Raw genomic sequence first — 16,579 nt, 5'->3', positions numbered from 1 at the left:
TATACTTAGGTATAAATGCATGTATCTGCCTGAATTGTCCTCTTCTCTCCTCTAATAAATCCTAATAAAATCAGCTTTCAGATCCCTCATTCACAATAGAAAATAAATGACAAGTGTAAACTTTAAAGATACATTTGCCATCAAGCAGAATCCAAAGATGATGTGGGATTTCAGGCATTAGCTAGTCAGTAAAAATAGCTCAGCCTATTGGCCACCCCAGAATTATACAAAATCAACCAGTGCACAAGTCTGACTGTTTCTTGGCTACCTCTCCCCATCATGGGTACATCCTTTAGACATTGAAACTGATTTAGTCTTAGCTCATGCAAAACATAATGGAGAAGATGACACCAAGAGGAAATCCCAGAGGACGTCCTCCTAAGCAGAGGTTCCATTTTATTTTATTTCATTTTATTTTATTTATTATTTTTTAGAGCTTCCATTTTAGAGTACATGTGACCTACACTTTGAGATTATTCACAGCATCTTTTCTTCCACCCTTAAACAGAGGCATATCTGTGGGGAACCCCGGGAAATAACTACTACTATGTCCTGGAGGACATAACTGCACTGTCTCCCAAACCTCCCCAGCCCCAGGGCCACAGGCAGAGTCTTCCAATCATGGTCAGAGCTGGTGCCACCAATGGCTGCCCCAGGCATGTGTGAGCTTGGACACCCTGTAGTCAGCATCTGGCCTCATCAGAAAACTCAGAAAATACCTGAAGCAGTCATCATTACCACCACTTGAATGAAGCCAAATTATTTGTTTTTGCTATCCTTCCCCAAAAGATCATTTTTGACTCTGGGTGACCATATTCATACATCCCTCCTGAGCAGCACTAGGCAGATGGTTGTTTCTCATTTTCATCACAGTTCTGATAGTCTACACTTGGGAGTCGGTCTTCACCTGCCTTGCTAAGGCTCACAGCCACAAAAGTGAGATTCACACAAAGTCCAAAGACAACTTTTAATAAAGTAAATATGAGATTCTCTGAATACAAAGGAAATATATTCAGAAGCAAGCTGGAGGGATAAGTCAGTAGAAAGTCAGTGCCTCTTTGGAAATGTGTTTACCGTGAGATAAAATAATGGAAGGAATCAAGGAGCAACTGGTGATTCTTGACAAGGACATACATCTGTGATTAATCAAGCCCTTTTCCAAGAAAACAAACAGGAATAAAATATTGAGTTTCTGCCATGAACCAAGATGGACTGCTAGCCTGAAATAGAGCCTTTCCCTGGCTGACATCAAGGGCTGGGTCCACCCTCACTCATGCCCTGGAGTCAGCTGACAAGGAGAACGTGTTCCCTCCCAACCCAGGAGCCAGAAGTCTCACCTTAGACACATCATAGTTTTTAATGATCTGGTCAAATAAACTCTGTATGTCATTAAGGAGCTTTATGACTTGCAAGGGGAGGAGGGACTGAGGGAACACAGTTTTGTGAATCCAGCAATGTCAGAGAAAAAGATTGTCACAGACTCAAAAGGTTCTGGTTCTATGGACCTTCCAGCTATAAGCTGTTCTCTGATGAAGCTGAAACCACAGAATAGGGATTGGTGTTGAATAGACTCTTATTTATCCCATCTCCTACAAACCCCTCCAAAGTCATCCTTCTAGACCTTTTGCTTCAATGGATTGGGATTTTGGTCAACAAAATTCCATCATCTAAAGGGATTGACTCCCATTTCTCTCCCTGCATTTTACCTAAAGAGATATTCCCACTGGTGAGTATAAATTGGAGGAGGTGGAAGCAGGTCACAGAAATGCCCTTACGATAAAGACTTTCTCCCTGAGGGCATCTCATTTTCCTCTATTGATTATAGAGTTGGATTGTAAAGATTCAATCTGCAGCTGTGGGAGCAAAAGTAAGCAACCACCAACCCACAAGTCAGTAATTTTGCTTTAACCAGTCTCTCATTAACGCCTTCAAATCCCCGACCCTGTCTCTTCCTCAAGACACACAGGAAGGGTGCTGGAATTTTAATAGCAGATGCTCCTGCCAAGTGTTTGGAGAGTGTACAGATGCAATCAGAGCCAAAAATGAAGCGAGTTTTGGGGTCTGAAGTCATGGGTGCATATTGTATTATGCAAAGAAAGGTTTTGGAGTAGATCACAAATACTGGGGAGTTAGCTAATAATCAGACTCATGAAACCAGAGCGCCATCTAGTGGTCGCTCTCCGGCTGTTGCAGCCACCATCTTTCCTGTAAAAAACATTGTCTAGTTTCATGAATTCAAGAGCCTTTGCTTCTATCTTCTTTTACAGGATGACCAAAATGCCTGCAAAATGCTTGACCCATTTTAGAAGGACTCGACTTCCTCTTATTAAAGGGGGAAAAAAGGCTGTCCTGTCTACGTGGAGCCTCTTAGTGATGCTATTGCTTCCTGGGTCCTTTGGAAAGCCACCCCCGAGCTGTGGAATACCTTGGCAGCATTGTGGACAGAGGCCGATCCACCTTCCTCTTCTCTGCCATCAGCTGGTTGGTCCTCTCTTCCACCACACCCTCCAGGTGATTGGCATACATCTCCAGCTTGCTCACCATACTGTCTAGGATGCTCACGTGGCTTAAAAGAACCCCCCATAATTAACACCTTTTTCCAAAAACTTTAGGGCCAAAGTGGAGCAGAACTTCCAACCATACATTCCAAGAAAAGAAAATATGTCTTGCTCTTAAGGTTCCCTACTTCAGTGCTGCCAATGGACAGCAGCGAAATGACAATGACAATGAGGCCATGCAGCAGGACAGAGACTGCCCTCGACCAGCTCTGTGATCTGGACCTGCACCCTTCATTTCCCTGAGCACCAGTTTCTTCATCTGGAAAATGAGGAAAACAATACACACTTCCAGGGTCATTCTGAGGGTTCAGAGAGATACTGGGTACATAGCACCGAAAGTTGTGTCTGGCACTCAGCAGGCACTCCACAAACAGTGGCCTCCCCCACTTCCCCATATGCTCCAGATCATGATCATGATCATGAGTCAAAGATGCAGATTTCAGGACAGGACAGGTCTTTTTTTACCCCTAAATAATACCAGCCATTTTCTTTCCAGATGACAGATGTAAGGGGCACTTCTAGATCCTTTTATTTTTTTTTAAGATTTTATTTATTTATTCATGAGAGACAGAGAGAGAGGCAGAGGGAGAAGCAGGCTCCATGCAGGGAGCCTGAAGTGGGACTCGATCCTGGGACTCCAGGATCATGCCCTGGGCCAAAGGCAGATGCTCAACCACTGAGCCACCCAGGGATCCCCACTTCTAGATCCTATAGGCTCTTGCTTTAAAAGTGTCTTTAAAAAATCATTCTTTTTTTCAGATGAGGAAACTGAGACTTACATAGGAAATAGACTCACCTTAACACGGGAAACCAGATTTTCTGAGTTAAAGTTGTGATTGAGGGGATCCCTCTCTCTCTCTCTCTGTGTGTGTGTGTGTGTCTCATGAATAATAAATAAAATCTTTAAAAAAAATAAAGTTGTGATTGACCTGAGACATACCATTTAAAACAATTTTGGTGTGGAAAATGCAGAGTACAGGGCTGTTGCGTTAAGAATGCATAGCAGAATGGCCAAGTTTAGAGTAGATGCCAGACTCCCAGCCCAGGGCTCTTCTATCAACTCAAGCTACTTCTAACACGGCTGTGCCTGTATATGTTCAATGTGCCGAAAGATGACATAATTATCCTAATATGAAGCAAACTACTGTTGAGGAAATTGTTTGAGAGGGGCATGAATAATTCAAGTTAATGACTCATTCTAAGGCTGGTGAATTATTTTTTATCCCATAGTCCAGTCACAACCGATGAGACATGACCCTTGGAATACTGGTTTGGGAAAGATTCTGGGGTTATGTCACAATTCCCTGGGAAAGGGAGCCTTGATTGATTAGTGATATCTGAAGTGGACAAAGGAGGACAATGGAAGTGCTGATGTCTGATACATTTTTGTATCATTTGTGAAACAAAGGCAGAATTTATCACTCATTAGCCAGCATGGAACGCAGTGCTTTGCATGTGGCAGGCATCGAGTGGGTATATGATGAATGAATGAATTAATGAATGAGTGGGAGAATGAATGAATGAATGGAGTGAGCCACACAGGAGCCATCACAGCCATATAGTTTTAAAATTCTAATGGTTAAATGATTAGGAGAAAATGTTGCACATCCGACTCACCCTTTGGAACTGGCTTCTCGTAAAATTTTCTTGATGGAGGAAAAGGTGGGCTTCTTCTCTGGAGATTCATCCCAACATGCTCTCACCATGAGCACAATCTTTTCATTGCCCGCCTCCTCAGACAGGGAAGGTCGAAGTGGATCTGATGCCATGGGGTCTTTGATTCGTTTGATGATTTCTGAAATTCATGTGGGGTGTAGATAGCCAAATGTCTGCAAACTTCATGCCATTTAGTACACTTCACTTTACACATATGTGCTCTTAAATCTGTAAACTGAATTTTTAAATAAATTGAACAAATTGGAATGTCGGAGAAATCTGAATAATTGATGAGAAATATTCTGAATCCTCCTGGAAAATGAAGAGTCCATCTGTAAAACATGTAAGTGCCTTCTAACGAATCTGTTCTTAGACTAAGCTGTGTTCTTTTTTTCTAATAGAAGTTCTCTTGAAACAAAGCATATGTCTATGTGACTTCAGGAGTGTATAAGAATTTGGGGTTGGAAATCCCCAAAGTGCATCTTATACAATTTGCATTCCATATGAAATGTCACATTAAAGTTATTTTAATGAATAATAGTGTTACCCCCACATGCTGCCTCCGTGTCCAACTTTGCAAATCTAGTTCTTTCACTTCTGCATTGACTTCTACTGACATTTATTAAACATTCTGATTAACCAGGTTTTGTAGAGGAAATAATCATTTGAAAACAATGTATACCTGTTTTGGTATAAAAATACTATGGGTGTAACAACATGAACGAACCAAGTGCATGTTATACTAAGTATAAAAAGTAGTTTGAAAAGGCTACATATTGTATGGCTGTGTCTATATGACATTCTAGAAAAGGTAAAATTATATGGAGAGAAGACAGATGAGAGGCTGCCAGGAGTTTGGGGCAGAGAAGGTGTTGAACAGGTGAGGCATGGGGGATTTTTTTAGAGTGATGAGACTCTGCTATATGATACTGTAGAGGTGGGTACATGACACTGTGTAATTGCCAAAACCCATAGAACTTTACAGCACAGAGAGTAAACCTCTCTGTGCACACAAAATCCTCAACAGTGTCAGTTAGGGTATTGGACAATCTCAGGATAAACGAAGACCGTGACAAAAGAATGACTTAAGATCATTAAGGCTAAATGGAAGAACCCATTCACAATCACGATATTCTAGTCGGCAAGATTGAATAGACAAGGGGACACAAGGGGACAGAGTAACAACTCTGAAAGTCCTACACACATATGCTGCGGTTGGATAAATAAATAAATGGATGGCAGATGGTGGGAGCCAGGATCTCATTGTTGAAAAGGGAGGTCATGGATAAGAGATAGGGAGACTAGAATAAATGAACCATGTAGCAATGATGTTGGAAATGTCAGTATGAACTCGTGTTTAGCTTAATATAGATACAGATGAGTAGATACAGATATGGAAATGGGTACGCAGAGGTTAGTGCACACACATGCATTTCCTGCTCAGTCCACTGGGAGGTGCTGGAAGCAACATCACCCCAGCAGCAGCTAGCACACTCAGCATCTGGGGCTTGGTTTCTAATATCATTCTCCAGTAAAAAGACGGGCACTGAGGGGGGCACTTGACGGGATGAGCACTGGGTGTTACTCTGTATGTTGGTAAATTGAACACCAATAAAAAATTAATTTATTAAAAAAAAAGAACCAGAGTCCTTGAAGAAATGGCTGATTCTAGGGTCATGACATGACAAGATGAGATTGAGCATCTTCTACTGCCAGGAAGTAAGGCAGTCCTTAACAAAATAAGTCAAAACACAGCAATGGATATATGTCAAAGGTGCATAGAGGTCAATTGAAATGGCATGGCCAAAGATGAAACAATTTGAGCAACAAAATAAAGTCGTGTTAGATGATAACTCCGAGGATAAAATAAATATATAATGTAATATACAAATGTATACACATATTATGATATAGATATGCATAATAATGCAATACCAATACAATGATATTAATTGTGTTTATCCAATTCTTGATATTAAGAATTCTTAATATCAAGAATTGGATAAACACATACATGGGAGAGAACAGATAAACCTCCTATGGAGAAAATCTTCGAACAATTTACTTAGATATTCTCCATTCAAGGTCGTGGAACACAACTCCCCACTCCTTAAGTGTGGGCTTCACATAGTGACCTCTTTCTTAAGAGGACCATACAGGAAGAGGGGAAAGCAGTTGTAACTTTACAGTGGAGAAACCAGACAAACCTCATCCAGGTCCAGCTCGACAGTGATAGTCATGTTGGTTGGCTGTACCCTTGACATGATGTGACGAACATGACAATTTCCCTCCATGGACTTCCTCCCAAGAAAGATAAGCCCAGTCTCACCATGAAGAAAAAAATAATCAAATAAATCTCAAATGAGAAACATTCTACAAAATCCCTTGTCAGTACTCCTCAAAACTCCAATGTCATAAAAATTAAGGACAGGCTCTGAGAAACATTCCTGAAGAGCATAGAGTAGACATGATGGCTAATTGCTGTATGGTGTCCTGGATAGGATGTTGAGGTATGAAGAACATTGGGTTAAAAACTAAGAAAATCTGGGGGTGCCTGGGTGGCTCAGTCAGTTAAGCATCTGACTCTTGATTTTGGCTCAGGTCATGATCTGAGGGTTGTGAGATCGAGCCCATGTCAGGCTCAGCACTTGCTTAAGATTCTCTCTCTCCTTCTCCCTCTGCCCTTCCTTCCCTCCTTTTCTCTAAAGCAGAAAACTAAGGACATCTGAACAAAGTGTGGCTTAATAATACAAGTCACAAAACTGTGTAAAATATTATCTTGTTTTTGTCAATATACATACTTGTGTTTAAATGCACATTTTTAATGCCTAAAAGTAACCTGAAAAAAATATACATTAAAAAAGGATATACTGTGAGTAATTGTGGGGTTTTTGTTTTGTTTTGTTTTGTTTGGTCCCAAACAAATTGTAATTTGAGACATGGTACAACAATAGTTTTATTTTTCTGTGTGATTTATTTATTTTTTTACATATTTTTTAATTGGAGTTCAATTTGCCAACATATAGCATAACACCCAGTGCTCATCCCATCAAGTGCCCACCTCAGTGCCCATCACCCAGTCACCCCCACCCCTGCCCACCTCCCTTTCCATAACCCCTTGTTCGTTTACCAGAGTTAGGAGTCTCTCATCTTCTGTCTCCCTTTCTGATATTTCCCACTCATTTTTTCTCCTTTCCCCTTTATTCCCTTTCACTATCTTTTATATTCCCCAAATGAATGAGACCATATAATGTTTGTCCTTCTCCGATTGACTTATTTCACTCAGCATAATACCCTCCAGTTCCATCCACATCGAAGCAAATGGTGGGTATTTGTCATTTCTAATGGCTGAGGAATATTACATACAACAATAGTTTTAAAGAAGTGACTGGAGAATTAGTATTGCTGCATCCTCTGCTTCCCCATATTCAGCTTTAAGAAATGCCATGAAAGAATAAATAAATTGATATAAAACTTTGAACCATGGGTTCAGATTCAAATTGTGGGTCTGCACCTCAGAGTACACACGTTTATGAGCTAGTAATGTGCAGCCGTCCTGTAATCTTTAACCATCCAGGATCACTCTATTGTAATCATTCTACTTTGGTGCACAATCAGAATCAGGGATTGGGGGTTGTTAAAAAGTAAATTCTGAGCTCACCTTCAGAGTTTCCAACTCAGAAGGCCTGGGGTTGGGGCTGAAAATATGGATTTCTAACAAGTATCCAGGGGAGGCTGACACTGCTAGTCCAGAGTCACACTAGGTCAGTACCTCTCAAATGGTAGATCTTCTACATCACCTGGGAAATTGATAAAAACCTCAATTCTCAGGCCTCGCCCCAGACCTGCTGAGACAGAGACCCTGAGGGTAGGACCCAGCAATTTTGTGTTTTAAGCCTTCCAGGTAATTCTGATGCCTAGTAATATTGGAAAACCACTGGTTGAGTATGTGCAGAGAATCAATATCTATTCATTTCCCAGTACCAGGATTGTTTGTAGGGAAGTATGAGAAGTTAATAGAAGAAGTGTATTTGCCCATAAATTAGGTGCACCTTGTACTTTTCCTGGTTGCAGTCCTGTGTATACAAAATCCCATATGGCCACCTTTCATTTAACTATGTGAGCATAGGACTACAGTGAAAGGCAAACATACCAACTGTGTACGGTCTCCCCACCCCAACTGGTGTAATCCAATGGCCCTGAGCTTGGCATCTGTGGATGGGCTCCTGGTTGGGCTCAGTCTGGGAGGATCTGTATAGCTTCTTGCTTCCAACATCAGTTGCACTTGGATTTGGGATGAACCTTTTTGGATTAGTCTCCCTTCTATTTCACCTGGCTATAAAATAAAAACTGGGATCCATTTTTAAAGCAACCACATACATTCTGAAAGGCTCCTGACTTAAAAAAAAAAGTCTCCAGGGAATGCATAAAGATCTAAAGATGACACTTGAGGTTGGCCCCTAGGAATGGGCTAGAAATTGTAGGCAAAATGATTAAAAAAAAAAAAAAAAAGTCGAGAGAGAAAGGTGAGCTGAGTTTACTTAGAAACCAGCAGACGGGGCAGCCCCAGTGGTGCAGAGGTTTAGCACCGCCTTCGGCTGGGGGTGTGATCCTGGAGACCCAGGATAGAGTCCCACGTGGGGCTCCCTGTGTGGAGCCTGCTTCTCCCTCTGCCTGTGTCTCTGCCTCTCTCTCGCTCTCACTCTGTCATGAATAAATAAATAAAATCTTAAAAAAAAAAAAAAGAAATCAACAGACGCACACTTCCTTGGGCTCACTCTGAGACAGTGGTGTTCAGCGTGGGCTGCACATTGGAATTACCAGAAAATCCTGATGCCAAGGCAGCTACACAGATTGATGACATATGACATCAGAATCTTCTTGGCTGAGATCCAGGCAGCAGCACTTTTTAAAGTCCCCCAGGTAATTTCACCAGGTTATGGTGAAAGCAGAGACTGAAGCAATATATATGGCCAAGGTGGAAAATAATAGTGTCGGTGGTTAAGCCTCCTATAATTTTATCAATCTTGATCAAATTTTGCTTTATCTCCCACTACTTCTTCCCTTAACCCCATGACAGGATGTGTGTTAAGAGACAACTCAGCCAAAAATAAGCCTGAATATATCCTATAAAGACAATTGGGTAGCATTTATATAAAAAAATTAAATACAATTAAAATACATTTATCTCTTCAGTTTCCTGTCCACAAAGATACAAGGCTGCTCATTGTAGCAACTATGATGGCAAAAAAATGGAAAACAACCAGAATGTGTATCAATCGATAATACACTGCATGCCCTTACAATGAAAAATCCTGTAGTCCTTAAGAAAGAATAAAGTAAATTTGTATATACAAATATGAGGTGAGAGTTACCCAAGGAGAGGGAATCGTGTGTGCAAAGGCTCTGGGGTAGGAAGGTGCCTGGCGTGAGGGAGGCGCACGGCCAGCAATGAATGAATGAAAGGAGCAAAGCATGGGGCGGGGGGTGAGATTAGGAAAGCATACTGGGCTGAATGGTGGTCCCCAGTGAGATATGTCCATGTCCTCACCCCCAGAACCTTACTTGAAGAAAAGGTTTTTGCAGATATAATTAAGTATCGGGTTAAGGAGATCATTTCGGATTTCCAGGTGGGCCCTAATCCAATGACAAGTGTCCTTATAAGACACAGATGGAAGACAGCTATACAGAGGAGGAGCCCACGTTATGGTGAAGGCAGAGACTGAAGCAATTTGGCCAAAAGCCGATGAAGTCTAGTGTCACCACCAAAAACTGGACAAGGCAGAGAACAGATCTTCCCTAAAGCTTCTAGAGGGAGCAAAATTCTGCCAAATCTTGATTTTGGACTTCTGCCTTCTAGAACCACAAGAAAATAGTTTTCCATCATTTAAAGCCAGCAGGTTTGTGGTTAACTTATTACAGCCATAGGACACTAATAAAGAAGGTCACAGAGACCAGGTGAGAGGGCTTCGGTGGTCTTGCAGGCCACTGTAAGGGCTTAGCTTTCATTCCCTAAATGGAAAGCCGGGAGAGGATGTCATGAACAGAAGTTCTGGGACCTATCTCATTTTCCAACAGGATCACCGTGAATGCCGTAATAGAATAAAGTATGTAATTCCAAATTCCACGATTGTTTTTATAAGCCAACTGCCTCTAGTTTTTTAATTAAAAAAAAAAACACCATAGGCTTTAAAAAGGAAAAGCAATGAAATAAACCATAAAGTAATAAACATTTAGTTAAAATAAAAAACAAACCCAGCATTTAAAAGCTAGAGCAAGGGGCACCTGTATGGTTCAGCTGTTGAGTGTCTGCCTTTGGCTCAGATTGTGATCCCGGGGTCCTGGGATCGGGCCCCCACATCAGGCTCCCTGCAGGGAGCCTGCTTCTCCCTCTGCCTGTGTCTCTGCCTCTCTCTCTGTGTCTCTCATGAATAAACAAATAACATTCTTTTTTAAAAAATAAAAGCTAGACCAAAGCCTGTCAAAGAGTTTCATTCATCTTTACCATCTGGCACCTCATCGAGATCGTCAAAAGGCCCGTGGTCCTGGTGGTGGATCAGCTCTGTCATCAGGATGGCAAAGCTGTACACATCTCCCTTTGGGGTGCCCGACCAGGGGGCCTCTGGGAGCCGCAACAGCTCTGGGACCGTCCAGTGGAACTCTGCAAAGCAAGATGTGTCCTAAGCATGCAGTGGGAAAGGAGCAAGCAGAACTAGAAAAGCCACCCCTCTTTCTCAGGAAAGCACAGAATTGCAAGCCTCCAGCCCCTTAGCCCCTAAGGTCCCTAACTTGAAGGGCAGATGGGGATCCCTGGGTATGCAAATACAGAGCAAACAGCCAGGAAGGGCTCTCACAACAACGTGTCAACTGTGGCTAACACCTGGCTGTGAGTTTATAAGACATCTTCATTTTTCTTTGCCCTTTCTGTCTTGTCTACATTTTAGAAACTAATTTATTGGGGTAGGATTCCTAGGACATAAAATTAACCACGAAAGCAAGCAATTCAGTGGCATGTGGTACATTCGCAATACTATACAAGCAGCCCCCCTATCTAGTTCCAAGACATGTCCATGGCCTCAAAGTAAAATCCTATAGCCATCAAGCAGCCGCTCCCTGTTCCTCCTACCCCCGGCCCTGGGGAACCACCAAGCCGCATCCTGGCTTTACAGATCTCTGTGTTCCGGGTAGTTTATATGACCTACAATTAATTTTTTGCTGTGAGGTTTATAGGCTTATTTCATTGTAGGTTACAATCACTAAAAGAAAATATATTGGGATCCCTGGGTGGCGCAGTGGTTTGGCGCCTGCCTTTGGCCCAGGGCGCGATCCTGGAGACCCAGGATCGAATCCCACATCAGGCTCCCGGTGCATGGAGCCTGCTTCTCCCTCGGCCTATGTCTCTGCCTCTCTCTCTCTCTGTGACTATCATAAATAAATAAAAATTAAAAAAAAAAAAAAGAAAATATATTGAGGGGTGGGGAAATAGGGCAGCTACTAGCAGGTTTTCAGAACTTCCCGCTGTGTCTTTTTCAGGAAGGCATCCAGGTGTCCCACGTTACAGAAACTCCCCATATGGGCACAGCCAGGCTCCTGGCAAGGGGCTGCTCCAGAGAGGGGTGCTCAGGGCCTTGGGATACTAGTGAGGTGAGACTTCAGGGTGCTCAGTTAACTGTGGACGACTAGTAGGAAGAGTCCAAGCCTCGGTTTGCATTTACAAACGCAAAGGAGGGTTGGACTACCAGCAGAATGTCTTGTCCTGAACGAGGCATAAGAATCATTTGAGAGCTTTTAAAAAACCATACAGTTGCCCATGCCCGGATTCCACCTTCTGGTATTCTGACTCAGTTGATCTGGTACGGGACCTAGCCACCTACGTATTTTTTAAAGCTTCTCAAGTGAAACTGGAGCACCAAGAGGATGGCACTCATCGTCTTTAAAGTGCCTGCAGATGGTGCGTGCTGAGTGAGGGCACAGGATGATGATGCATCAGAATACCGAGGCCTAAAGAGAAGGGAAGTGACTTGCTTCTGGCCACCCAGCTCCACCAGGATGAGACCCAGCCTCCTAACTCTGACACCACACCATGGACTCACCACCCTGGAGGCTATTTTGATCTTGCTTCCTTGGGTGAATAGAACAGCCCCACTCAGTCAGCTCCAGAGGAAGGGCTCCTGCGGGTGGGTACACGTGCAAGTGAGCTTCAGGAAAGGGTGGGGTCAGGCGCCCTGTTACCACTCTGCTGATAGGCAGGGGGTCTGCCAGCAGTTACCCAAATAGTTTGTCAGTCCCTTGTATGTTCTGCAGGTCCGGCCAGACTTGAGCTCCCATAGCCCAAAGCCAGTCAGCCTCACATGCATCTGGCTGTCCATCAGGCAGTTGGAAGGCTTCAGGTTGCCATGGGACCCCAGGGGGCTCCTGTGGAGGAACGGCATGCCCTGGAAGAGTGAAAATAAGCTAATGAATTAGAGCAGGTGCCAATGGACCCTGCTGGAAGAAACAGAAACACACTCAGGCGAGGGAAATGTCCCCATCTCCATGTTCATTTGTTCTAGAGCTATTGACACAGCCCCCTGCCCATGAGTCAACCTGGGTAGGGTCACCCGATTGGGGAAGACTATTTCTGGCCTTCCAGTGTGGACCTGTGAAGGCAAGGCCAGCCTAAAATAAATAAGCTAAATAAAATAGAGGCTGACTCAGTGGTCAGACTCCTTAATTGAAATCCCAACTCTAAGAGCACAGAGCGAGTTACTTTATGCTGTAGGCCTCATTTTTTTTTTCTTCAAAATGGAGGTGACAATAATCCCTACCTTACAGGATGGCCATGGAGGATAAATGTAATAATGTACCTGAGGCACCAGACACGGTCCATGACACAAAGTAAATACTCTCCATAAATTGTCATGAAAAATGTGTATAAATATGATAAAGTATATTGACAATATGGAAACACACTATGTAATTAAGAATATTCTTTTTTATCTACATGTCGCAAATTATATTCTACTCCTACCTACATATAATGATTCTATAATAACAGAATATTATACTCTATTATACGTGCTTAAAAGTCCGATTTGAGCATTTTGCAAGGGAAAGGCAATAAAATGAGGAATGTTGAAAAATTCTCATGTCATCCACTGTGTTTTTAAGGGTTTATATCTATTATTATTGTAATAGATAATAAAGCACCATTATTTATGAAGAGGCCCAGAAGGAACACTAGAGTCGGAAGATTTGCATTCATGTTTCCACTTTACCACTCGGTCTCTTCAAGCAAGATACTTCATCTCATTGGGCCTCAATTTGACCGTCTATGAGATGGGACTGCCTAGATGCCCACTACTTGAAATCTAGCCTGGGAGCCAGCAGCACCATCACCTGGGAGATTGGCAGAAATGCAGAGTCTTAGGCCTTGCCCCAACCTACTGAAGCAGACTGTGCATTTTCACCCGATCCACAGGAGATTCATGTGCACACAGCCTGAGAACACCTGACCCCACCCCCATTGTTCCACACCTTGGCTGCCCATTAAAATCACCTGTGGATCTTAAAAGAAAAAGAAAAATCTAATGCTTAGACCTGAACATAAGAGCCTATATTAACTACAAGGATCACAGGTGGTACAAGGCAAGCCTGATCCTAAGGAATCCAAAGCAAGAGCATGATTAGAATGGAAGAAAGAGTGACAACGGAAAGAACCTACTAAGGGTAAGTCACCAAGGCAGAGAGCATGCTCGTTTGGCAAGGAGGTGAGGGCAGAGCACACAGATCTTTTCATAGGCAGGGAGCATCTTAAAGACCTAGAATCAAGGAGGGAAGCAAATTATTTGGGAAGGACAGATAATGAGGAGATAAACTTGAAAATGAGATCTGTCACAATTGAAGCAGGATCAGATTGAGAGATATTGGTATTTCTCTGAGATTTCCCAAGGCAGACTAGCAGCAGTGAAATGAAGGCTAAGTGGGCAGGGCTGACTGCATTTCAGAAGTATGCAGAGGTGTACAGGGAGACAGAAGACCCCACTGAATCCTGGGGTCTTCATTTCCTTACCTTCCTCTATGGTTTCACTATAAGACATTGCCATAATATTCATCTAACATTTCCAGTTTCTCAGACTTAAAGTACAGACAAAAAGGTTCTATCTTTGATCTGAATCTCTGAACCATTTTCAGAATACTTAGCATGGGAGCTGGGAGAGAGGCAGCAGCCTCAGGATGCTCCAGGTATGAGGTAATGGAACCATTTACCTGCATCAGCCTGAGAAGCATGGGCCTCAGCACATCTGCCTCACCCAACAGGTTTCGGAGCAAGAGTAAACATGACCAGGTCTCTCCCAAGGGGTCTTACTGGATCTTTTTTTTTTTTTTTTTTTAAGTTTATAGCACTAACCTTATGTGGTTATGTAATTGGTTTTTGTAAGTTCCTTCCATAAACCAATTCATGTAATTCCCCCAGCGGCCCTGTAAAGGCAGGTGGTATTATTGTCAACCTCATTTCACAAAGAATAAGGAAAAGGAGAAACGAAGAATTTCACCTGCCCCCCAGTCCCATCGCTGGCCTGTGGTGGAGCAGAGCTGAGAAGCTGCTGTCCCGTTCCCAAGTCCCCACCCTTGGCCAACTGCACAAATGCCCCGTGGCTGATGAAAGACCGCTCTGAAGGGCAAAGATGAGGAATGACTGAACATTGCGTTGAAGCCACATGGCTCTGTGAAAATTCATACCTTGATCTGGATCTATGATGAGCAAATAAATAACAACGAACCTTTCCTTGAGCACTTTGTACTATGCACCATGCTTTATACGTAGCATCAAATTTCATCTGTCCAGGAAATAGGTTAATACTGTCATTCTCTGCTTTCAATGAGGAAACTCATGGTTTTAAACTGCTCCCACAGAGGGAGGGCAGAGCTGGAATATAAACCCAGGTTGGGTTGCCTTCAAAGCACAGCTGCCTCTAAATCATTAGATTTTACTGTTTCTGGTACCCTGAAAACTGTATGGGGTGGGGGAGGGTAAAAAGCACACCCATTCTCCTAACACCATTCTATAAGAACAGCCAGGTTCAAATGTCTCAAGCCCAGCTGAGGAGGGGGTGAAGTTACCCATGGGTGTGGTACAGGAGGCAGCAGTGGTTCCAGCAAGGAGGAAATCGAGGAGCCCTTGAATGGACTATGCACCCAGGAAGGGGGCCTTGGGCCTCATGGTCACCAGATCAGGGACTCAGCTCTCTCTCCAGCAGTGATCACAGTCTGAGTCATTGTCCTGCTTTAGCAGGAAGACTGAGTCACCACAGTGACTAGTACAGGCTAACGTAGAAAGCAGGACAGTGGATACGCCACTCCCAGCCCAAAATTCAGTGTTTGTTTTTTGAGATGATAAATGACATTTTTAGAACTGCAACCCACCCACCCAAACCTGAAGGGGCCTGGCTGGAGCTGCCTTTGGAATTCTCCAGGGAGGCTCCAAGAAGCCAAGGTTGAGGCTTGACATCTGCGGAGACCTGTATCCAATCCAGAATTCTCTCTCCTTTCATGGAGACCTCCCCATGCAGCAGGCCTGTCCCAGGTACTCACAACTGTCTCTGCCCTTGCTAGCGCCAGGCCCACCCCAGGCAGGAGACATTTTACTCAGTCACCACTGATTACTCCTGATATCCAGGTTTATTACCAGAATTCATTCCATTAGAACATAAATGAGGTGTTTAGGGATGGTTGAAATCCTAGGAATATAGTTCTCTCTAAGAGATGGCACACATCTCTTTAGGTTTCTTTTTTCCCTGTCTTGGTGGAAATGTATGATTTCATGTATATTGTTACAGACCAGATAGAACTATGAGAGGTTTATGATTTATGTGCCAGATTCCATGCATTTTTGGCAATTCTATTAGCAGCCTATCTGCTAACTACTTTTATTTCTCTACTGAAGAGTTGGGAGGGAGGAGTGCCCACAGGGCTCCTGTTTCTGGATCCCACATTTGGGGACTCTTGTACTTGACAGAGAAGAAATGTAACATGGAAGGAAGAACCTAGGCTTCAGAGGCAGACTGGCTGCAAATCCCAACCTGCCTCTTACCAGTTGGGCAGTTACTTCACTTCACCGAGACTCATACTGTTTCCTCTTGAGAATGTATGTAAATAATATTATTAATACTGGAGTTAAAGATAAATTAATAGTGGGGGTGCGTGGATGGCTCAGTCAGTTAAGCATCCAACTTTTGATTTTGGCGCAGGTCATGATCTCAGGGTCTTGAGATCCAATCCTGCTGAGTATGGAGCCTGCTTTAAGATTCTGTCTCTCTCCCTCTGTCCCTCCCTGCTCCCTCTAAAAAAAAGAAAGAGAGAAAGAAAGAAAGAAGAATTAATAG

General features: G+C 43.1%; 1 protein-coding gene across 1 annotated transcript in view; it reads right to left on the bottom strand.

Moving 5' to 3' along the window:
* The window catches only part of LOC144300844 (guanylate cyclase 2G-like), a 45,296-nt gene that overhangs the window by 4,558 nt on the left and 24,159 nt on the right, over positions 1-16,579 (bottom strand). The window contains 6 exon segments of the mRNA XM_077877044.1: positions 1,338-1,418; positions 1,421-1,535; positions 2,426-2,566; positions 4,176-4,353; positions 10,720-10,875; positions 12,484-12,649. Coding sequence (XP_077733170.1) covers positions 1,338-1,418; positions 1,421-1,535; positions 2,426-2,566; positions 4,176-4,353; positions 10,720-10,875; positions 12,484-12,649 — 837 coding nt within the window.

Source organism: Canis aureus, chromosome 29, assembly GCF_053574225.1.
Source record: "Canis aureus isolate CA01 chromosome 29, VMU_Caureus_v.1.0, whole genome shotgun sequence".
Lineage (NCBI taxonomy): Eukaryota > Metazoa > Chordata > Mammalia > Carnivora > Canidae > Canis > Canis aureus.
The sequence above is the reverse complement of the archived record's forward strand: the minus strand, read 5'-3'. Positions and strand labels throughout refer to the sequence as shown.